Source organism: Prionailurus viverrinus, chromosome C1 (genome assembly GCF_022837055.1).
Source record: "Prionailurus viverrinus isolate Anna chromosome C1, UM_Priviv_1.0, whole genome shotgun sequence".
Lineage (NCBI taxonomy): Eukaryota > Metazoa > Chordata > Mammalia > Carnivora > Felidae > Prionailurus > Prionailurus viverrinus.
In genome coordinates this window covers 27,347,033-27,371,512 of record NC_062568.1, presented here as the reverse complement: position 1 = coordinate 27,371,512, position 24,480 = coordinate 27,347,033, and the positions used below count along the sequence as shown (strand labels likewise).

General features: G+C 37.3%; 1 protein-coding gene across 23 annotated transcripts in view; it reads left to right on the top strand.

The window, feature by feature from the left end:
- ABI2 (abl interactor 2) overlaps window positions 1–24,214 on the top strand; it is a 125,520-nt gene extending 101,306 nt beyond the window's left edge. For 7 of the 23 annotated variants that reach the window (XM_047872765.1, XM_047872761.1, XM_047872777.1 and 4 more), the window contains 3 exons: window positions 6,653–6,739; window positions 10,812–10,985; window positions 19,681–24,214. In XM_047872765.1, coding sequence (XP_047728721.1) covers window positions 6,653–6,739; window positions 10,812–10,985; window positions 19,681–19,856 — 437 coding nt within the window. In that variant the 3' untranslated portion in view covers window positions 19,857–24,214. The remainder of the gene's footprint in view (window positions 1–6,652; window positions 6,740–10,811; window positions 10,986–19,680) is intronic. The other 16 variants (XM_047872771.1, XM_047872764.1, XM_047872763.1 and 13 more) reach the window with 4 other exon arrangements.
- The last annotated feature ends 266 nt before the right edge of the window (window positions 24,215–24,480 follow it).

Genomic DNA, 24,480 nt, shown 5'->3' with positions numbered 1-24,480 from the left:
TGCAGCCAATAATCCTTTATCCAGCAAGTCTGTCATTCAGAATAGAAGGAGAGATAAAGCTGAAGGAATTCATCACCACTAAACCAGCCCTACAAGAGATCCTATGGGGGATTCTGTGAGTGAAATGTTGCAAGGACCACAAAGTACTAGAGACATCACTACAAGCATGAAACCTACAGACATCACAATGACTCTAAACCCATATCTTTCAATAATAACACTGAATATAAATGGACCAAATGCTCTAACCAAAAGACATAGGGTATCAGAATGGGTAAAAAAAAAAAAAAGACCCATCTATTTGCTGTCTACAAGAGACTCATTTTAGATCTGAGGACACCTTCAGATTGAAAGTGAGGGGATGGAGAACTATCTATCATGCTACTAGAAGTCAAAAGAAAGCTGGAGTAGCCATACTTATATCAGACAAAGTAGACTTTAAATTAAAGGTAGTAACAAGAGATGAAGAAGGGCATTATTTAATAATTACAGGGTCTATCTATCAGGAAGAGCTAACAATTATAAATGTCTATGTGCCGAATACGGGAGCCCCCAAATATATAAAACAATTAATCACAAACATAAGCAACTTTATTGATAAGAATGTGGTAATTGCAGGGGACTCTAAATACTCCACTTACAGTAATGGATAGATCATTTAGACACAGGATCAATAAAGAAACAAGGGCCCTGAATGATACATTGGACCAGATGGACTTGACAGATATATTTATAACTCTGCATCCCAAAGCAACAGAATATACTTTCTTCTTGAGTGCACATGGAACATTCTCCAAGATAGATCACAAACTGGGTCACAAAACAGCCCTTCATAAGTGTAAAAGAATTGAGATCATACCATGCATACTTTCAGACCACAATACTGTGAAACTTGAAATCAACCACAGGAAAAAGTCTGGAAAACCTCCAAAAGCATGGAGGTTAAAGAACACCCTACTAAAGAATGATTGGGTCAACCAGGCAATTAGAGAAGAAATTAAAAAATACATGGAAACAAATGAAAATGAAAATACAACAATCCAAACGCTTTGGGATGCAGTGAAGGCAGTCCTGAGAGGAAAATGCATTGCAATCCAGGCCTATCTCAAGAAACAAGAAAAATCCAAAATATAAAATCTAATAGCACACCTAAAGGAAATAGAAGCAGAACAGCAAAGACACCCCAAACCCAGCAGAAGAAGAGAAATAATAAAGATCAGAGCAGAAATAAACAATATAGAATCTAAAAAAAACCTGTAGAGCAGATCAATGAAACCAAGAGTTGGTTTTTGGAAAAATAAACAAAATTGATAAACCTCTAGCCAGGCTTCTCAAAAAGAAAAGGGAGAGGACCCAAATAGATAAAATCATGAATGAAAATGGAATTATTACAACCAATCCCTCAGAAATACAAGCAATTACCAGGAAATACTATGAAAAATTATATGCCAACAAACTGGACAACCTGGAGGAAATGGACAAATTCCTAAGCGCCCACACACTTCCAAAACTCAAACAGGAAGAAATAGAAAACTTGAACAGACCCATAACCAGCGAAGAAATTGAATCGGTTATCAAAAATCTCCCAACAAATAGAGTCCAGGACCAGATGGCTTCCCAGGGGAATTCTACCAGACATTTAAAGCAGAGATAATACCTATCCTTCTCAAGCTGTTCCAAAAAAGAGAAAGGGAAGGAAAACTTCCAGACTCATTCTATGAAGCCAACATTACTTTGATTCCTAAACCAGACAGAGACCCAGCAAAAAAAGAGAACTACAGGCCAATATCCCTGATGAATATGGATGCAAAAATTCTCAATAAGATACTAGCAAATTGAATTCAACAGCATATAAAAAGAATTATTCACCATGATCAAGTGGGATTCATTCTTGGGCTGCAGGGCTGGTTCAGCATTCGCAAATTAGTCAATGTGATACATCACGTTAATAAAAGAAAAGAACCATATGATCCTGTCAGTCGATGCAGAAAAAGCATTTGACAAAATTCAGCATCCTTTCTTAATAAAAACCGTCGAGAAAGTTGGGATAGAAGGAACATACTTAAACATCATAAAAGCCATTTATAAAAAGCCCACAGCTAATATCATCCTCAATGGGGAAAAACTGAGAGCTTTCCCCCTGAGGTCAGGAACACGACAGGGATGTCCACTCTCACCACTAATGTTTAACATAGTGTTGGGAGTGCTAGCATCAGCAATCAGACAACAAAAGGAAATCAAAGGCATCAAAATTGGCAAAGATGAAGTCAAGCTTTCACTTTTTGCAGATGACATGATATTATACATGGAAAACCCAATAGATTCCACCAAAAGTCTGCTAGAACTGATACATGATTTCAGCAAAGTGGCAGGATATAAAATCAATGTACGTACAGAAATCAGTTGCATTCTTACATACTAATAATGAAGCAACAGAAAGACAAATATAGAAACTGATCCTATTCACAGTTGCACCCAGAAGCATAAAATACCTAGGAATAAGCCTAACCAAAGATGTAAAAGATCTGTATGCTGAAAACTATAGAAAGCTTATGAAGGAAATTGAAGAAGATATAAAGAAATGGAAAAACATTCCATGCTCATGGATTAGAAGAAATATTGTTAAAATGTCAATACTACCCAAAGCAATCTACACATTCAATGCAATCCCAATCAACATTGCACCAGCATTCTTCTTGAAGCTAGAACAAACAGTCCTAAAATTTGTATGGAACCACAAAAGACCCCAAATAGCCAAAGTAATTTTGAAGAAGAAGACCAAAGCAGGAGGCATCACAATCCCAGACTTTAGCCTCTACTACAAAGCTGTCATCATCAAGACAGCATGGTATTGGCACAAAAACAGACACATCGACCAATGGAATAGAATAGAAACCCTAGAATTAGACCCATAAAAGTATGGCCAACTCATCTTTGACAAAGCAGGAAAGAATATCCAATGGAAAAAAGACAGTCTCTTTAACAAATGGTGCTAGGAGAACTGGACAGCAACATGCAGAAGAATGAAACTAGACCACTTTCTTACACCATTCACAAAAATAAACTCGAAATGGATAAAGGACCTGAGTGTGAGACAGGAAACCGTCAAAACCCTAGAGGAGAAAGCAGGAGAAAACCTCTCTGACCTCAGCTGCAGCACTTTCTTACTTGACACATCCCCAAAGGCAAAGGAATAAAAGCAAAAATGAACTATTGGGACCCCATGAAGATAAAAAGCTTCTGCACAGCAAAGGAAACAAACAAGAAAACTAAAAGGCAACCAACAGAATGGGAAAAGATATTTGTAAATGACATATCGGACAAAGGGCTAGTATTCAAAATCTATGAAGAACTCACCAAACTCCACACCCGAGAAACAATCCAGTGAAGAAATGGGCAGAAGACATGAATAGACACCTGTCTAAAGAAGACATCCAGATGGCCAACAGGCACATGAGAAGATGCTCAACGTCGCTCCTCGTCAGGGAAATACAATTCAAAACCACACTCAGATACCACCTCACTCCAGTTAGAAGGGCTAAAATGAACAAATCAGGAGACTAGAGATGCTGGCGAGGATGTGGAGAAACGGGAACCCTCTTGCATTGTTGTTGGGAATGCAAACTGGTGCAGCTGCTCCAGAAAACAGTGTGGAGGTTCCTCAAAAAAGTTAAAAATAGATCTACTCTATGACCCAGCAGTAGCACTGCTAGGAATTTATCCAAAGGATACAGGAGTGCTGATGCATAGGGGCACTTGTACCCCAATGTTTATAGCAGCACTCTCAACAATAGCCAAATGATGGAAAGAGCCTAAATGTCCATCAACTGATGAATAGACAAAGAAATTGTGGTTTGTATGTACAATGGAATGCTACTTGGCAATGAGAAAGGGTGAAATATGGCCTTTTGTAGCAACGTGGATGGAACTGGAGAGTGTTATGCTAAGTGAAATAAGTCATACAGAGAAAGACAGATACCATATGTTTTCACTCTTATGTGGATCCTGAGAAACTTAACAGAAGACCATGGGGGAGGGGAGGGAAAAAAAAAGGTTAGAGAATGAGGGAGCCAAAACATAAGAGACTCTTAAAAACTAAGAACGAATTGAGGGTTGATGGGGGGGTGGGAGGGTGATGGGTATTGAGTAGGGCACCTGTTGGGATGAGCACTGGATGTTGTATGGAAACCAGTTTGACAATAAATTTCATATTAAAAAAAGAGTTCTGGTCAGATGAATTCTTAATTTGGTCCAGAAAGAAAATGCTGTGGTATCTGAATTAATTTAGACCATCACCTAAAAAGTTTTCCCTGGGGTGGGGGGTAGCATTTGGGGCGGCCTTTGTAAACTCCATTTGGAACTGAATTTTTTTTTTTTTGACATGGACGGGCTTTGAAAAAAATCTAACTTGTTTTGCTGTAAAGTAATTCTGTTTTAGAAAGATTTGGGATTGGTTTTTACCTGGGGTGCTGTCAGTGGACTTCTTAAAACCAATATGGTTTCAGATTTTCACTTTCAGAACTAGCAAAAAAATAAATACTCATCTTAAAAAATAATAAACTCTACTTACAAAAGCAGTGTTCTGAGTTAAACACCTAATCATTCTTGTTTAGTACCAGAAGTTCATTTTTTTTTTCAATTTGGATGAGAAACAATATCTGAAGTGGGAAATTTCCTGCTTTTCTGTTCTAGGAGAGGTTGGGACTGGTGCTAACAGAAGAGGAACATTTCATCTTATTTGATATGAACATATACCTGATTTCTATTTTTCTAGAAGTGCCAGTTGCTGCCTTCTGTTCTTTCTCTTTTATCAGCTTTGTTTGTCTCTGCTATTTCTATGTTCATTATGTCATCTTCTCCTAAGTTTGGAAACATAGGGTATTGTGACCATATCAAATTGTTCCAAGTCTTTGCAAGTGGGAGACATACAACTTAAGGGTTTACTATCAAGAAGTATGACTTAAGGGAAAAACCTAATCAACAGGTGTCTTTTATAAAAAGAAAAGGTACCCATTTCTAGGGTTATTCTGCTCTGTCCCTTATATCTAGATATTCTTCAGGATTAATAACTTAGCTCTTGTCTGCATTATATATGTTCCTTAGTTACCCAGAAGTACCAAGTGGCACTTTTTTCACACTAAGTTCTCTTCTTTTGTTTATGCAGCCTTGATTTTTTTTTCTTTTTTTGTGCCAGGTCCTGCATTAGGTTCTCTACGTGCATTAGTTTTTTTATTTTTTTAATCTTTGCAATCATTCTGTAAAGTAAACCACTCTTTTTCATTACATTTATGGATTAGGCTCAGAGAAGTTTTTACTTGGTGTTCCAACAACAAGGAAATGGTAAATTAGATACTTGACGTTGAATGACTTTAAAGTCCAGTCTCTTTCCACTAAGCAATCTTTCACCTAAGGTACTTCTCTATTTCATATCCAAACACTTTACTTTTCCAGGTTTGTATGTTCTCCCTGGGCCATTTTATGCTAGTCATATAGAAACATGTCCAGTCCTGTGAACTGGTCATGCTGTTTTATACCTCTAAGCCTTTGCCCGTCACTTGGTTTTCAGCTTCCTTTGATTCTCATTCTTGTCTGTGTATTGAACTCCTTTTTCTTCTAGTGCCTGTTCAGAGGTAATTTCTATGTGGCCTTCCTTACCACTACCCCATCCTGTACCCCCACCACCGTCACACTGCACCATCACTACTGCTGCCTCTCGCATAAACATTGTTGGGTTAAGGTTATCATTTTGTTTTATATTCCCAATTACAATGTGATCTCTTTGAGGGTAGTGACTCTTATTCATCTTCTTAGTTGTATTGGTCTTAACTGTAATTTGGAGTTAATAAAGGTGTTCTCTTTGTATAAAAAGATGTATACCATACTTAATACCCCTTCTGAAGGAAACTATAACTGTAGAATTAATCTTGGGCAATTGTTGGGCATGTATCTGGTTTATTTATATATGTTAAACGTTTGTTGAATGCTGACTAGTGCTAGGCACTGTACCAGTGTTTGAGATAGAAGGAAAGACACCTTGGGTGGAGAGAATGATTTGAATGAGGCCAGTGTTTTTTTTTTTTTGTATGAGTTGGGTTATGAAAAATTATGACTCAGACCTGTTAGAATGGTTTTGATACTCGTCTCCTAGCAAAGTGCTTACTGCTTACTAGAAAGTCAGTAAATATTTGTTTAGTTAATGAATGAAGAACTACTTACTTTGTTAATGAAGCAATGAAAAGTATAAATTTAGGATGTTGGGATGTGATGTTTTTTTTCTTGTATTGATGAACATTAAACTTGTAACCTTTAAAATCCTGAAAAACAAATTATTCATGATAATCTGAAGATATTCTTTCTTTGAGAAGACATGTTAGCGATATGACCAGATCAGTTTGCCATTACATGTTAGAGTAGATCTGTATATAATAAATGCTTCCTGTTGCAAGTTTTGAAACATTCTTAAAACTCCCCCTAATACTTTGTATTTTTTGTGTTAATGTATTATCCCTTAAAAGAGGATCTTTAAGATAGCTTATAAAATATTTGTACATAGTGGTTTCCCTCCTTATATGTTTGTTTTATTGTATTATCCTTTCCTTTTAATGTAACTTGCCCTTACCCCTTATCCTCCACACCTTTTTTGTTTTTGCAGTATCTCTTGCTCCTCCTCCTCCCTCCATCCTACAGGTAACTCCTCAGTTACCTTTAATGGGATTTGTGGCCCGAGTCCAAGAAAATAGTAAGTTTATGTCTTCTTTATGCTGTAGATCAGATTATAGGCATAAAATGTCATTTATATATGATTGGCTGAATAGTCATTCATATCGCTAATACTTCAAATATTTGAATATTATTGAACAAGTCACTGTGTGAGCAGCTAGTGTGAATGATAAAATAAGATGAAGTTCTCTACTTTCAGGTAACTTAAATCTGGTAGTGAAGATAATACAAAAGTAAAATAAAGCACATATAAGAACAAAAACCATTTCTAACCAAGGAGATGCTCTTTAGTCATCAGATATCGCATCTTTTTCTCTGAGTTGCTCAAGCAAGTAGTAGCCTAGTTTTCTGTCACTGGAGTTGTAGGGTGTTATGGCCGGCTTGAGAATCTTCCCCAGTCTTGGGATTCTAGGTGTAAAAATGGCCATGCCATGGTAGGTCTCAGGGAAGCAAAATTATCAGTCTGTCTCCCAGGAGACCTCATAGATTGGCAGTGAATTTACACTGGCCTGTGGTCTCGTGTTGAGCAATGCAGGATCAAATAACTAATATTATTGACACATTCAGTCTTCTCCTAGGGAAGCATTAAGGAAGCTCAGGAGACTGATGTCTACAAAGCAGGAGGCCTATATCAATATTCAGTGAGGAATTGCTGGTAAAGAGACCAATGAACATAGTCTGTATGATAGGTGAATTCTCTTTTTGTCAGCAGTCTACACAAGGAGCCCACATCACAATTGTAAGGTTGTATGATGGGCATGGAATCTGAATGAGAGGCATTACATTAATGAAAGTTTTAATGCCATCAGTATGAAGGAGCCCAGTGTATGCATCTCATAACAGGGATGGTCTCACCAGTGGGGTAGAAATACTGGCACTCTGTTTCTTAGGACTCCTACTTCTTTGGAAATGGGCATTGCCAATTCTAGAATGTAAGCTCTTACGAGAGCAGGAATTTTTGGTTGTTCTGTTGGCTGGCCGTTTCCCCAGCACTTAGAGAAGCATCTGACACAGTCCTGGTATTTTTTGTTTTTGTTTTTGTTTTTGTTTTTTTGTGCTTCTATAGCTAACTAAATGCCCCCTTTTTATGAACACATTTCTTTGTTGTGTTTTAACTGGCTATAATCCAGTCTTACTTGCCTGAGGGCTCAGTATCTCTTTCAGGTGCCTTTGCACCTCTGTTTGCTAGCTTCTGAAAATAGTCTAACTTCTGTTTATTGGAAGGTACACCATGAGCAGCTCCAATGTTTATCATAGTGTGATTGCTTTTTGGAATAGTCTTTTCTTTCTTTCAATAGTAATATACATTTCTCACCTAAAAATGTATAAAAATAAGAAAACTTTGTATATGAGGTGAGCTGTGGCTGATTTTACAGACATAGCAGGACTTCTACATTCAAATGAATGTTGTTTTTTTCAAAACATTCACCTTGGAAAGATACATACCTGTCTTTGGAATTATCTTCATAGTTTTCAGGTATATTATTTTGAAAATACTCTGTGGTTAGCAGATACTTACTTAGTCTGTAATAAGATTGATGTTGGAAACAGTCTGGAATTATTTGGAACCAGGTATCCTGGGCTAATTAGTGCAGCTATGATTCTATTATTCTTCTTAAAATCCTTCTATGGCACCCCATTACTCTTTGGATAGAATTCAAACTGTTGAAGGCCCTTCCTGCTTAATCCTCTTCAACTTCCTCATGCCTCTTCCTGCTGAACTTTGGCTAGTTCTTTGAAGAGTTCCTACTTTATCTTTTTTTTTTTTCTCCCCTTTACATCCAACATGAAATATCCACCCTCACTCCATCCTACCCTCTGGCCATTAACTCTTACTTATCCTTCAGATTCAGGAAGCCTTTCCTGACCCACGTAAGAGTTTTGGTCTATTCCTCTGTTTTCCATAATGACTTAAAGCACTTACCACACTTGATTATATAAGTGATAATTTGGTTGTCTATGTCTCTATGACTTAAGCCTACTGCTCTATCCTAGTGCTGAGCATAGTAACTAGCCATAGTAAGCTTTCATTTCATCTTTGTTGAATGAGTAATAATGAACCATGACTTCAAAGTTATCAAATTGATCTCTTCCCATAGTGTTTCTTTTAAGATCATAGGCATTGAAGTTCAAATTCTTGCTTTCCACTTATTTAGTATAGTAGTACTTAATCTTGGAAAGCCAGTTTCCACATCCATAAAATGAGGCTTAAAAACACCACTTCCCAAGGTAAAGAATAAATGAAATAAAGTGCTAGCTGAGTAATTAGAACATTTTAAGTAAAAAGTGGTAGCTTATGTTACTCTCATTAACTCTGAGGCATTATAAGAAAAGGTAAAAAATGAGCAATGGCAGAATCTTTGAGTAATTTTGTAGTGTAATTTCTCAAGGTGATTGTTTTGAAAGACAGTATTCCTTTGGATCTTTGTTTTGTGTAATTGTTTAAAGTCAGTTTCTTTACCTTGTAAATGCAAATAGGTTATGTTGTTTATATTGTTGATTCTTACCCCAACCATATGCAATTTCTCATAAAATATATGCCAAATCACATTTCTATATTTTTGTTTATTTAAAAAACCCATTAGTACTAAAAGAATTTTTTTTTTTGTTTCTAGAGAGAGAGAGTGTGAGTGAGGGAGAGGGTCAGAGGGACACACAGAGAGAATCTTAAGCATGTTCCATGCTCAGCTTGGAGCTTGATGCAGGGCTCGATCTCACAACCCTGGGATCATGACCTGAGCTGAAATCAAGAGTTGGACGTTCAACCAACTGAGCCACCCTGGCGCCCCCCTAAAGAATTACTTTTTTCTTTTTTTTAAACTCTAAGGATTTTTAAAGTTTATTCCTGAGAGAGAGTGTGCAAGTGCAGGAGGGGCAGAGAGAAAGGAGAGAGAATGAATCCCAAGCAGGCTCTGCACCATCAGTGTGGAGCCCAACATGGGGCTTAAATTCATGAACTGTGAGATGACTTGAGTCATAATCAAGAGTAGAACCCTTAACTGACTGAGATGCTCAGGCACCCCCAAGAATTACTTTTAATGAGGAAAGTTTTGAAGTGCATAAAGCAGATAGGTTGGGAGGTAGAGTGGCAGCAGGTGAAAGAATATTGGAATAGGACAGAATATGATAATGATATTATCATTATCCTGTGGCTAATGATGTGGCTTATCCTCACCAGACATCAGCAGTCTTCTCAAATCCATTTGATTGAATCAGTAGGCTTACATGAAAGATAGAAAATAAACAAGATTGCTTAGAGGATTTCACAGAAACAGTACCAATACCTCATAATAAAAATTAATACATAAAATTGCGTAGCTGATAAATTCAGCTTTACTCAGTTTTTGCTGAGCTGTGCTTATTTATGTACCAAGTATTTTGAAAGCTTTGAGTTCCCAGAGTTTGGAGATAATCTTTTAGATGTTATTATATGCCAATACCTGAGCAGTGGAAGCAGATCTCTACAAGGAGAGATTTTTAAATCACTCTTGGGTATTTAGCTTAAAGAAATTCTGGATCCTATATTAGTCTGAATTGTTAAAATTCTTTCTATATATAAAAAATAGCAAACACAAGCATCTTCATGGATGAAGTTATCCAGTCTTGTGATTTCCATCCCACTAAATTTGGTAAAATGCTATTAAAAAATTGAGAGGAATGTAGATTACAATATTTGATTATTCACTGGTGCATTCTAATTTATTATAAATTAAATATGGTTATAAATGTCCAAATTAGTAATATTTCTGATAACCACCACTCATTGGATATAATGTAAAGCCAAACTATATTGTATTTCTTTCTTTCTTTGAAAAAGAGGTTGATGTATTAGTATAAATAGGTTCCAGGAGGCTCTAATAATAATTGTTTTAGCTAAACTTTAACACCCATCAGCCCTGACCCAGAGAGAGGAGAAAGTCGTGCTTGGAGATTTGAAACATTATAGTTGGTGGAGAGCCTTCCCTTACTCATTTTTTGAAAGAGCATTATTTTCAAGTCTAGATTTATATACCGTGTACATAGAAGCTTGGATAGGAAATATGGAACTTCACATAACATGTAGTTTTGTTATCAGCCTGATACATTCTTAGTTTCAGATACACCACCTCCACCACCACCTGTGGAAGAACCAGTCTTTGATGAATCCCCACCTCCACCTCCTCCTCCAGAAGATTATGAAGAGGAAGAAGCAGCTGTGGTCGAGTATAGTGATCCTTATGCTGAAGAAGACCCACCGTGGGCTCCAAGGTCTTACTTGGAAAAGGGTAAGTTTCAGAGGGATATCTAGAGGGATGGGAAGAAACCTCTACATAGAAATGGAATTTACTGGTACTGAAGAGAATCTTACTTTCTACTGATAGGTAAAGTTTTGCTTGTAATAATCTGTGCAACGTTCTTATTAATTTAGTTTACAAGGCTCATGATTTTTGAAAGCCACACTAGTAAAATTCTGTGACTATTTGATTTTATATTGTTTATTTATTGTTCTTACTGAACATGCTTTTTTATGAGTGGTTTCTTCAGTAAGACAAAAATTTTAAAAATAGGGCTTTAGTGGAATGCCTCAGGAAGAGGATAGTTTTTCTAAATTATTCGTTATTCCTACCCCCATGCTTTGAAGCACTCTTTCGTGGTATCTTCTATCAGATATTTTAGTTTAAGCATCTCCATATGAAACTTTCTTCCAAACAATAATGATTTCTTAGTTTCTTTGCAAAGTAGTATTTGGCATTTCTTTTAGTAAAAAGTTCCTCTAAACATATTAGGTAATAGTGACATGACACTTCTGGGACACAGACTTCCAAATCTCACCAAGACTTATTAGCTCAGAAAAAATGTGTGCTATCTTGAAATTTTCTGTTAAGGAAATCAAAGCTACTGACTCACTGGTTTTAAAAACTGACCACATTAGAATCACCTGGGGAGCTGACATTAACAAATAATGGACTTCCAATTTGGCCAAGATAAAAGCAACAGTAATCAGATTTACCTACCCTCCTAAAACAAGAATGAATCCAGAAAAAAAAAAGACAAAAAATAATGATTTTCAGACATTGGATAATAGGCAGTGGTAGACTATGAGAAGGAACTCAAACAAGGTAAACCTTTGATTGTCCTAGCTTGCTTTACTTGGGGAAGTTTCTGCGTCATAGTGCAAGGAGGTGGAACCCATACAGAACCTGGAGATCTCACTGCATAGACAGGATAGAGATCAGAGTCTTAGGAGGCCACAGAGAAAAAGTAGTTACACAAAGACAGAGGACAGAGCCCCAGAGATCTGCAGAAGGGTCCCCTTAAGATTTTGGGATTGAATATTGATCTGTGCATGTGTGTGAAGAAACTACCCGAGATTGGAGAAAGAACAACCAAAAAGAAGCATGCAAAAAAATCATTCAAAATAACAAGCTTGGGAACAGTTCATGCTCCTGAACCAGCCAGAATAGACCATGTAATACACAAGGCATAGAGAAGAGGCCTCAAAACTCTGTCCTCTCGGTGATAGGTCCAAATTAGCCCTAGACTAAAGGTTGCTGTGGATTGCCCCAATAAATGCTTGAATGCAGACCTTGAAAGCAATCCAACTGACTTCAGGTAACTTAATTGATCTCCAGAACAAAATCCAACATTGTTCAAAAAAGCAAAAAAAATCCAGTGCACCAAAATGTAAGATTCACAGTGTCAGCATCCAATCAAAAATTACTATATATATATATATAAAGGGGGGGGCGGGAAAATGTAAGTCGTAACTAAAAAGTCAGTCAACAGAAACAAACCTAAAATGACTGAGCTGGAGGAATTAACAAAGGATGTTATATAGCTATTACAAAAAATATTACAAATGCCACATATGTCCAAGAAAGTAAAAGAAAACAAAAACATGAGATAGAAGTAGAATATCTTTACAAAAAGAGAGAAACCCATATAGAATTTCTTAGAGATGAAAAATCACAGTATCTGAGGTACTTCAGAAGAAAAAATCAGCAACTTTGATGATATGACAATAGAAACGATCCAAAATGAGACATGGAGAAAAACCAAAAACAGCAACAGATATGTGGGACAGTATGAAATAATCTTCATTTGCAGATATGATCTTATGTGTAGAAAATCCCCAAGGCAATCTACAAAAAAAGCTGGTATAACTAAAAGGCAAGCTTATTAGCAAGATTATAGGCTACAAAGTCAATGTGAAAAGTTAATTGGATTTTTATATACTAGCAACACATACTTGGAGATTGAGATTTACAAAACTGTACCTTTTGTAGTAACATCAAAAATATGAAATACTTAAGGATAACTTTAATAAAATATATGTAAGACCTATATAATGAAAACTATAAAACATGAAAAGAAATTAATAAGGGCCTTAAATAAATTGAGAGATACATTATGTTCTTTGATCATTATTGTTTAAAGACTGGCTTTCCCCAAATTGAGCTGCAAATTTAATGCAATTCCAATAAAAATTCCACCAGCCATTCTTATGGAAATTGACAAGGGGATTCTGATAGTTACATAGAAATGCAAGAGATCTAGTAGAATCAAAACTGTTGTTTTTTTTTAAGACTAATGTTGGAAGATTTAAACTAAGGCTATAGTATTCAGGACTGTGTGGTGCTGATGTTAAGTATAGAAATATAAATCAATAGAATATAGATCCACATATATTGTTTGACAAAGGTGCCAAGGTAATTCAGTGGAAAAGGATAGTGTTTTCAACAAATATGCTCTAACCGTTGAATATCCATCACCTGTGGAGCTTACAATAACAAATAGCAGACTTCCACTGCTGGCCAAGGTAGAGCAACAGTAATCAGATTTGCCCTACCTAAAAGTTAGGAATAAATCCAGGAAAAATTTTATGTATGGTAAAGTAAAGGTACAAAGCTAATGTTCATGTACTTTCTACCCTTTACACAAAAATTCACTTGAAATGTATTATAGACCTAATGTAAAACCTAAACTATACAACTTCTGGAGAAAAATACAGGAGAAAATCTTTGTGTCCTGGGATTAGGAAAAAAAAAATGTATAGAGTGTATAAAAACATGAAGCTTAAAAGAAAAAATTGACAGACTGAATTTCATTAAACTTTTCTTCTTCAAAGACACTGTAAAGAAAATGACAAGGCAAGCATAGATTAGGAAGAATTTTCGCTAAATTACTCAGTAAGGAGGCAGACAACTTGAGAAAAAAAAATTTGGACACACTTCACCAGTTAGGTCCATGAATTGCAAATAAGCACATGAGAAGATGCTTAACATTATTAGTCACTAGGGAAATGCAAATTAAAGCTACAGTGAACCACACTAAATACCGCTACATACCCTCTACAATGGCTGCAGTTAGAAACACTGGCAATACCAAGTGTTGGAGAAAGTGTGGTGAAACTGTAGCTCTTAAGCACTGCTAGTAAGAGTGCAGCATGTTTCAGCTACTTTGAGAAACAGTTGGCAGTTTATGAAGTTAGACCTACACCTGCAAGCTGGTCTGTCAGTTCCTTCCTATTTACTTAAGAGGAGTGAAGATCTATGTTCACACAAAGACTTGAACTCAGATGTTCATAACTGCTTTATTCGTAATAGCTAAAACCTAGAAACAACCCATATATCTTTCAACTAGTGAATGGATAAACTACTTGTGAGATATCCATCCATTCAGTGGAATACTGTTCAGCAATGAAAAGAAACAGACTTACTGATACAAGCAACAACATGGATGGATTTCACACAATGATACTAATGAGAGAATCTAGACACTAAAGACTCATACTTCATGATTCCATTTAAATGAAATCTGGATCAGTAGTTTCCATGGTGAGGAAAATTACATAGGAGCAAAAGGAAACCTTGGGGTGATGGGCATGTTCTATATGATTGTGGTGGTGGTTATATATTTGTCATATATACAAGTGCATATATTTGGCAAAACTTATTTGTTGTATTTTGTGTCTGAATTAAACCTTAATAAAGCTGTTTTTAAGAAAAACAAATGAGCCCAAGGCACTACACTAGGGTGTGGCTTTGGGCATTGACATTTTACAAACTCCCTACCTAATTTTAACACTGTCCTAGTTAAGGGATGACAGTTTTCAGCTCTGAAGAACCAGCTCAGTTATTCCTTGAGAACGGCCAATGAAAGATTTTGCTTTCTAAAAATGTACTCCTCGGTGAACGTGTAAAACTCTGGAGAAATTTTAAGAGAGGAAAATTAGTTGTTTTCAGTCCAAGTAACCCTTTAAAGTTTAAAAGAATATGCCTGAATTGTTCCCAAAGATATTTTTCAAAGTTTGATTTAGCTGATAATTTCAGATCTTTTAAAACATGAAAATCAGTTAAGCTCTTTCTTACTCTTTCTGGCAAAACAAAAATAACCAACCATGCTTAGCTTGTGGTTGCTTTTTTTGTTTGAGTGTGCATCAATGTTAAGGCTACTGTCTAATGACTCATTTTGTTGTCTTAGACCTTAGGGCCTGGTTCTCAACCCTGCCAGCATTTTAGAGTCATCTAGGCAGCATTTAATATGTCTGCACCTCCAGACCTATGAAATCAGAATCCATGGGCACAGAACCCAGGCATCAGAATTTTTTAGAGTTCTTCCAGGGTCGAGAACCACTGTCATAGGAGGTGGTTTATCTTAACCCTTGATTACTGCCCTTACCTGCCAAATGGAGATAATGTGTATATGCAAGTATCTTGATTTAACTTGGGTAAAGAACAGATGTTTTCTTTATTTTTTTTTAAGGTTTATTTGTTTTTAGAGAGAGAGAGAGCATGTGCATGTGTGCAAGCAGGGGATGGGCAGAGAGAGGGAGAGAGAATCCCAGGCAGGCTTCCCCCCTCTCAGCACAGAGCTCAAAACGGGGCTCAATCCCACGACCCTCAGGAAATCATGACCTGAGCTGAAATCAAGAGTCAAACTTTGACTGAGGCACCCAGATGCCCTAAGAACAGATATTTTCATGTATTTATTATGTGCCTGACATAATGCAAGACTTATTACATTAGTAAGGCAGTTAATCTCCCCATTTTGCAAACTAGGAAATTGAGGTTCAAAAATTATTTATATAACAGAAAATGTGTTTCAGAAAAGACAGTATATCATAATAGCTATAAATGATAATAAAAGAAGCTAACATTTATATAGATAATGGTTACTTATAAACAAGGTCCTAGGCTACATATTGTATGTGCATTGTTTCATTTAATATGACAATATTACGTTGTTTTGAGGTGTTAGCACTATTGTAATTCCCATTATACATTTGAGTAAAAAGAAGCTTAGGAAAGTTAAGTATGTTCTGTAAATTTGTAAGTGCTAGAGCTGGGATTTGAACTAGGTGGTATAAACCTAGAGCCCTCATTCATTCATTCATTCATTGATTTTAGAGAGAGAGAGTGGGGGAGAAGGGCAGAAGGAAAATCTTAAGCAGGCTCCATGCTGAGCATGACCTCAGCCAAAATCAAAGAGTCAGAAATCAGGAGTGCCTAGGTAGCTTAGTTGGTTGAGCATCTGGCTCTTGATTTTGGCGTAGGTCATGATCTCACAGTTTTGTGAGTTCAAGCCCCACGTCGGGCTCTGCACTGACAGTGTGGAACCTGCTTTGGATTCTCCCTCTCTCTCTGCCCCTCCCCTGCTCATACTTTCTAAATAAATGAACTTAAAAAAAAATAAGAGTTTGACACCCAACCAACTGAGCCACCAGGTGCTCCGAGAGCTTAACCACTGTCCTTAGCTTGATCTCAAACCTGGGATTGAGTTTTAGCTATACTATTTAATAGTGTTAAATTCTTCCTGGCAAACTTCAACCTGTTTGTCAGTGTCCTATTTTCTATTCCTTCCTTCTAACAAGCCATCTGTTCTTGTGTTCTTGTAACTTCTTGTTAGAAGTATAAACAGTGTATGGTAATTTATCAGATAATATTTCTGTCCTCACAAGACTATGACAGTCGCTTGTCTTGTTCATCTTTGTATCTCTAGAAATTAGCACGGATGCTCCATTAACAATTGTCAAAAAGTGAATAGTGCCATTAATTCTATCTGGGGATTCCAGAAGGCTGCTCAGAGAACATGGTTTTGTGGTGTGTCTCAGGCAAAGAAGAAAGATAGAAAGGGCCATCCAGGCAGAGGGAATCCTCTTGAGTGAAAGGGCAAGGTGGTTTGGGATATGGTGAGTAGTGTCACATGCAACATGGGTGGGTGGCACGGAGAGGGTGGGGTAGGAGTGTAGGAAGAGAAGTACGTTGTAATTAGCGGTGGGAAGCCTTGAAATACCACCAGCCTGAGGTGTTTGCATTTTTTTTCTTTTAAAAAAATTTAATGGTGGAGGGAAATTGTGTAAGATTTTTAAGCAGCTTAATAACTTCCCATGAAAGTTATATTTTAACTTTTTTTGGAAAAAAGATAATCTGAGATAAGAAAACCAGGTATTTATACCTCCCTAAGCAACAGATTAGGGCGAGGCAGTGGTGCTGAAAATCTTGTTTACATAAATAAGTAGATGCAAATGGAAGTATTTTTATGTGGCACTGTCACTCATTTTTTAAACTCCTTCAGAGTTTATGTACCAAAAATCAAGTAATGTTCTGTCTTTAAAAATTATGTTTGTGATCATGTGTCAGCTGATAACTCCAGTATAGTATTTTTTAAATTTTGTTAAAAGCAAAGGAAGGGGAACAACTTGCAAGCAGGTTGGGTTAATCAGTGGAGTAATTCCTTTTTAATACCACACCAGATTCTTGAATTGTCCTTCTGGTACCCAGAGATGTTTTGTACTTTAAGGTGGTCCACAACTGTACTTCTGTGAAGTAGGAGAAAGATAAATAGGAAATGAGAATTTTTATGACTGATGTCTGGTTGAAGGTATCATTTCTAGCAGATCAGATTTAGGAAGCAGTTTTTTTTAAAATTCTAGTATAGTTGACATACAGTATTAGTTTTAGGTGTAAGGAAGCAGTATGCTTTGAGAATCTAGAAAGTGTCTCTATAAAATTATCTGTCACTCATACTGTTTAGAAAATCTTCAGGTACAGGGGCGCCTGGGTGGCTCAGTCGGTTAAGCGTCCGACTTCAGCCAGGTCACGATCTCGCGGTCCGGGAGTTCGAGCCCCGAGTCAGGCTCTGGGCTGATGGCTCAGAGCCTGGAGCCTGCTGCCGATTCTGTGTCTCCCTCTCTCGCTGCCCCTCCCCCGTTCATGCTCTGTCTCTCTCTGTCCCAAAAATAAACGTTTAAAAAAAAAAATTAGAAAATCTTCAGGTACAGCCAGCGATATGTGTGTGTGTGTGTGTGTGTGTGTGTGTATGTGTGTGTATGTTTAATGTTTATTTTTGAAGGAAAGAGGGACAGAGTACAAGCAAGGGAGGGGCAGAGAGAGAGAGGAAGACACAGAATCCAAAATGGGCTCCAGGCTCTGAACTGTCAGTGCAGAGCCTGACACGGGGCTCAAACTCACAAACCACGAGATCATGACCTGAGCTGAAGTTGGTTGCTTCACTGACTGAACCACCCAGGCACCCCAGTGATATGTGTATTTTTAAAGACTGCTGCCCTAAGTAGGGCAGTGACTGTCATGATGGAGAAAAGTATTTGGATTTGAGAGACATAGGAGGTAGAATTAACAGGACTTGGGGGATATTCTCCTGCTAATTACTTGCAGTGGGTTTGCATTTCCAGAAGCATCAAGAATGTTATCAACTCAAAAAAACCACAAAAAACAAAAACAAAAAACTAACACAACCTAGGTTGACGAAGTACTAAGTACTCTACATATCTTACATTCTCTTACATTTAGTTAAACTTCTGTTGCATTTGTGTTTAGGTGTTTGGTTATATATTGAGAAATCCACACTATAAACTCTTCCTAGACTGGGGCGTCTGGGTGACTCAGGCATGAGTCCGAGCAGTCCCACTCTTTCTGCCCCTCCTTCTGTTTCTGCCCCTCCCTTTCTGCCCCTCCCCGCTCGCCATTCTCTCTCTCTCAAAAAAATAAACTTTAAAAAAAAAAATTAGGTTCCTCTTAGAGTCCTCCAAAGTATTTTCTGGCATCTGTAATAGATTACTATAATGGCAAATATTCAGAGATTAAGAAAGCCATTTAAATTTTACTAAAGCAGCCCAGAAACAAAAATTAACTAGGGTAAGTTGCATTACATCCTAAGTCCCTGTTGTAGTTTTGTTTTTGTATGTGAAGATTAAGGTTGTATGAAAAACTAATAGTCAGTATATACTTATCAGAATGATGGCCAGATGGAGACTGGAGTTCTGAGTGGTATAATGAAGATGCAGAAGATCTTTTTATAAAAAAGATAAATCTTTACATGGAGTTGAGCAAGTTACAGGGTATCCCAATTTAACTCTAACTTACTGAATTTCCTACAAGTTATATGTGTGAACAATGGGAATCTACTATATATATTCTTTCAAAACACATGCTGCCTTAAGCCAGTATAAGTTCTAGGGAGTTTGAGAAAGGAGAAGTAAATCTGCTATTCCCTTATTCTCTCTCAATTTCTCACTTGCCTTTTATGGTGCATCTCACTGCACTAGTATAATTCTCATGTTTAAAGATTTACACAATATGGTGCTTCAATACAAGCTCAACTGAAGTAGCAGCCATCTTTCCCGATTCTGGGATTGTGCATCTTTCTTCAATGAGGTATTTGTCCATAGGCTCTTGAAGGTAAGTTTGACTAAATGTGATTTTTTTTCTTTTCTTTTCTTTCTTTCTTTCTTTCTTTCTTTTTTTTTTTTTTTTGCCATTTATGCTGTTTTGAACCTAACCTCTCCAAGATGGGATTCCACTGTATATAAACTGGGTATTAGGAAACAAATTTTTTAGTCTGTGTTTAGAAAGTTACTGTTTGAAGTGCTGCAGAAGTTGGGAAAGGATGGATATTATTCATTTATTTGTCTTTCTAGGAATATTATTCTTTTCACATCCTATTTTTTTTTCCCTCTAGTTGTGGCAATTTATGATTATACAAAAGACAAGGAAGATGAGCTGTCCTTTCAGGAAGGAGCCATTATTTATGTCATCAAGAAGAATGATGATGGTTGGTATGAGGGAGTTATGAATGGAGTGACTGGGCTCTTTCCCGGGAATTATGTTGAGTCTATCATGCATTATTCTGAGTAAAGCTCAGCAGGGCTATGCTTCCCTGAATAGTCAGGTCTTCCCAGATTATCAAAAGGCCCTGGGGCTTCCCCTCCAGTGAAATGAAGGAAAGATACAAAGGACACAAACTACTTATGTTTTTTTGGTTTATTCCCCAGTATTAAAAAAGCAAGCTGAATCTGAACAAATGGGTCTTTCTGCCATTATTTGTACTATGCTGACCTGTTTGGATTAAAGTAAAGTGACCATTTCTAAATATATCAGAGGTATAATAGCATAACTCTGTAAAACAAATCAGGTTAAGACTGATTCAGAAAAAATCTGGGATTTTTCTCAGGAATACTGTACACCCTTGGGATTTCTCCTCCTGCAGAATCTGTGGCATTGGATGCTCTTCAGTGCCTGTGCTAAAGGGTCAGCCTTGTGGTCTCGCGCCGTACCCGCACCCCACACTTTCTTCCACTTGTATGAGGAGAAGTGAACTAGTATTTAAATACCATACTTAACCATTTTTATAATTGTTTCGATGACTTATTTCCTCTTAACACTGTAAATTCTGCATTCTCTCAGCACTTTGAGTGCACCAGATGAGTTAACGCTGCTGACTTGCATCCCTTCATGTTTTTCAGTTTGTAGATTGAGGATGATGAAATGAGTCCCCAAACATTCTGAGGGTGGTTAACAATCGCTGGCTTGATTTTAATGTGCTGCTGCTGCATGAGACTGCATTGCCACTAATGGCTTGTGTACCCAGATGTGTGAAGTGTGGTAGCCCGGATCGTATACTGAAGTAGGCGCGTGAAGCTAGATGTGAGGTCCTGAGGTTCTGAAGAGATTGAACTGTAGAAACGTTCTGCTCAATAGGCATCCTAAACCCTTGCCTTAGGCATTCTTTCCAGGAGTAGAATCTTGGAGGTCAGACCAGTTATTTCTTTACTTCTTTCACTATTTAGAAAAAATTCTTTTTTGGAAAATAGCAGCTACTTTCAAGTCTCTTAACAGTCACTGGGAACAAAAGTCTTGCTACCGTCCTCTCTGTTGTTAATGGCCAGTGTTAGCTGCTGCTGAGTAGTTTACTCAATTCTAGGAAAGGGAAATACTCTCCCAGTTTTGTGTGACTGGCTTTAGTAGCTTCTGTTGGTGAGAATTTGAACCTTGTACCTCAGACTAAGAATCGTGGGATAAGAGGTGTAAGGCCAAATACTTATCTAATTACATTGCTAAAAATTAATGTAATGTTGAGAGAAACAATAACAAGTATTTCTTTCTGTCTGTACAAGTTATAGCTTCAAATGCTGTGGAGTTTGTAAGGCAGGTGGATTTACTCATCTTCTTTAATCAGTATAAAAAATAGTGGAAACGTCCAGGAGGGCTTGCTGCTCAGCAGGTGGAAGCTGTGGCGATGACCCAGCTCACAGACCCAACAGTGCTGTGGGTTTGTCCCAGTCCCAGGGACTTGGCCAGAAGAGCCTTTTGCCAGGTCATTTTCCGGTGCTGGGTGAAAGGGGAGAGGCAATAGCTGCATTTACTTCAAGTGAAGGCCTTTAACAGGATAGTAGAGGTCGAGAAATTTGAAAAATGAACAAGTGTGCACTAGTGTGTGAGGGAATTCGGTGTAAGCAAAAGTTAATATTCTGCTTACAAATCTGAGCACAGAACTTCATCCCCATTTAACTGAGACCCAGATATAGAGTTCCCTTATCAAGACTTTTCGTTTTAAAGTTGTAGGGGTTTTCCTCCTACACACTGCAGGTTAGCTGTTTGCTTTTAGATTTCTTCAACACTTTGAATTTAGTGTTCATTAACTTGCCTCTGCTCCATGCTTTTGTTAGGTCATCTTGACATTCTTTACTCCCTGTTTTCCTTCAAAGTAATGGCCCTGAAGTGTCGTCTGAGCCTTCGGGTTCATTATGGACCTGGATAAACTTTTCTTAGTGTTGGTGTATAACTAGGAAACCTGTTTTGAAATTAGATGTTCCAGTTTTTACTTAAATAGCTTTGTGCTGAGAAAGCTTAGTGGATTTTTAAGGCAAGGAGGTATTTTGAAATCCAGTATAGTTCTCACAGCTCACACCCACAGAAGCAGAGAAGATAATTGTGCAAAACAGTTGGTGGTAGTCCGCTTGCCTGTTGGACCCCTTCTGGATTGTGGGGTGCAGAAGACACTGATGAAGTCCTTCATACTGAAGACCTGCAGCAGAGGGGGATCCATGGGTCAGCTTTTTCTTTATTATTTAGTACTAATCTGTGTGATTGTTTTAAAAAAACCTGTTGGATTTTCGGCATATTTTAAATTTTTGTACAGTTTGGAATTCTCTATATTGTCTTGGAAGGATGCTATGTAATGATGATAGGCCAGGCCTACACTAATTGGAGACTTTTAATGTATGTAATATTTCATAGATTGCATGCTATTAATAGTCTGTGAAGGTAGTATTTCTTGATTTATCGTAAGTTTCCCCCATTTATCTTTTTATAAACTACAAGATGGTAGTAGGAATTCCAAATGAATACAGAAATCTTACAGGATACATAATATTGTGGCAAAGATGATCCAAGTCTAAAATCTGACTAGTAAGCAACCATTCTGACAGGATAGAGGGAATCTAATGGGAGAGGGGATTTTTTTCCTCCTAAAGTGCTTTTTTTTTCCATTTAAAAAAAAAAAAGTGACTTAAGCACCCCACACCCCGCCCGTTGCTTTTGGTACTACTATTTAAAAGGCCATGGGGAAATTAATGAAAATACACTTTCTTGTTAACCTTATGACCAGGGCAATAAATTTAAAAACCAAAATCTAGCCCTGAGAGATTCAGCCTGTATTGGGAGTAAATATGAGTCTTTTGAGATGTCTTGATCAGTATTTTCCATTCTTTTGGCTAGTTGCCTTCTATCTCCCTCAGGGGCACCTGCTGTTCCCATCTTAGGGTTGGCAAGGGCCTGCTACTTTTGCTGTATTCCTAAAAGTCACTAGGTGGGACATTCTTATCCCTCCCTTTCTTTCCCCCTCCTGCTGCTGTTTATTACCCAGCTAGAGAGAAGGTTTTGTGCATCTTTACAGTGATGTCTGTGATGCAGGTGTGCTCCTTAGCTGTCTTATGTTGATTACTGATGATTACTTAAAAGATTTTTCTGCTGGAGAGGCATCAAAATGATGGTAGTTTGCTTTTATCCTTTTGTGTTCATTTTCTTTTAGCAGGTACTTTTCTGCATTAAGAACTGTTCATTTTTATTACCTTTTCTCCTTGGTGGAGAGAGCATGACATGTTCTGAAGGCCACCTTACCCTCTGAAAAGGGTTTGATGGAGGAATTGGCAGGTGACTGCCAAGTCTTCAAAAAGAAGGGATCTGAATCACTTCCCATCTGTTCACTTCTGAACGTCTTTGGCCAGGAACTCCTGACTGGTGTGAAGGTGATGATTTCCCTCACATGATTTACTTAGGATCATAGAATTTTAGAGCTAGAGGATAAAAAATTTTAGTTCATTTTCCATTTTAACTGAGGAGGTTAGACGTTTCGTTTCAGATAACAGCTAGTTAACAGTGGTAGAGTTCCTGACTCAACGCCTGGTACTCTTTCTACAACTGTCTTAATAGAATGTGCTATGTTTCTTTAAAAACTGAGTTCTACTTGATGTCTTCAGGAAGATACTTGAAAAGATATGCTGTTTCGATAAATACCATCAGTATTCAAATTGTTTAAAGGAGTGTACTAAGTGCAACCTTAATTAGTGAAAATAATCATTTTAACCCTCTACTACACTCAGTACTATGTAGCAAAAATAGGTTCTATTATTTCAACACTGGCAGGAGCACAGCAAAAAGCCTTATTGAGAGAGCCTTATAAGACAGTTCTTAAATGGAGGCATTGTGCTCATAACCTGAAGTTTACTTTATGCTGATCTTTGTTCCTATTTCTTAAGAATTTCATAATTCTTAAAATTGATAATAGGGCCTAGCTATGTATAAATGATCCTTGCTAAATATCTTGAGGTTTTTTGTAAAAAACACAAAAAGCTTATTTTCACATTAAAATGGTAATGTCTTTTGCAACTTCAGAATTCTATGGAAAAGCAGTTTTTCATACTTTGTGTCCATGCATCTTTCTTCTTAAAATGGTTTACAAAAAAGAATGTAAACACTTGTGATCTGGCCAGTTGTATTTTTAAGCTCCTGCAGAGAGGGTTGGTGTTCTGAGTTGAGTAGAAATCATGCAGGAAAACTTGAGGGAGCAGTCTGTTGCCAGTAATGTTTTTTGTGTGTGCCATTAAGCCACCTCCAGATGAGTGGGGGAACATTGACTTCTTAATTTCAAAAATTGTATTTGAAATTGTTGCTGTGTACTAAGAACTTGACCTAAATAAAATTCTACAAAGTAAGTCCAAATGTCTTGTGAATGTATTTATGCAAGTAACCAAAGAGGTTAAGTACTAAGGTGAGTAAGCTGAAGTGTATCCTTCCGTGTTGCTCTAAATTATTTTCTGATCACTTGCCCCCAAATACAATTCTATTAATATAAAAAGAGGGGCTTTTTTTTTTTTTTTTGCCTTGGTTTGGCAAACACACAGTGTACATACCTTGACATGGCGACATGGCAGGCCAACACATAATGGTGATAGCAAAGCTTTAAAATAAAAAAGGTTGT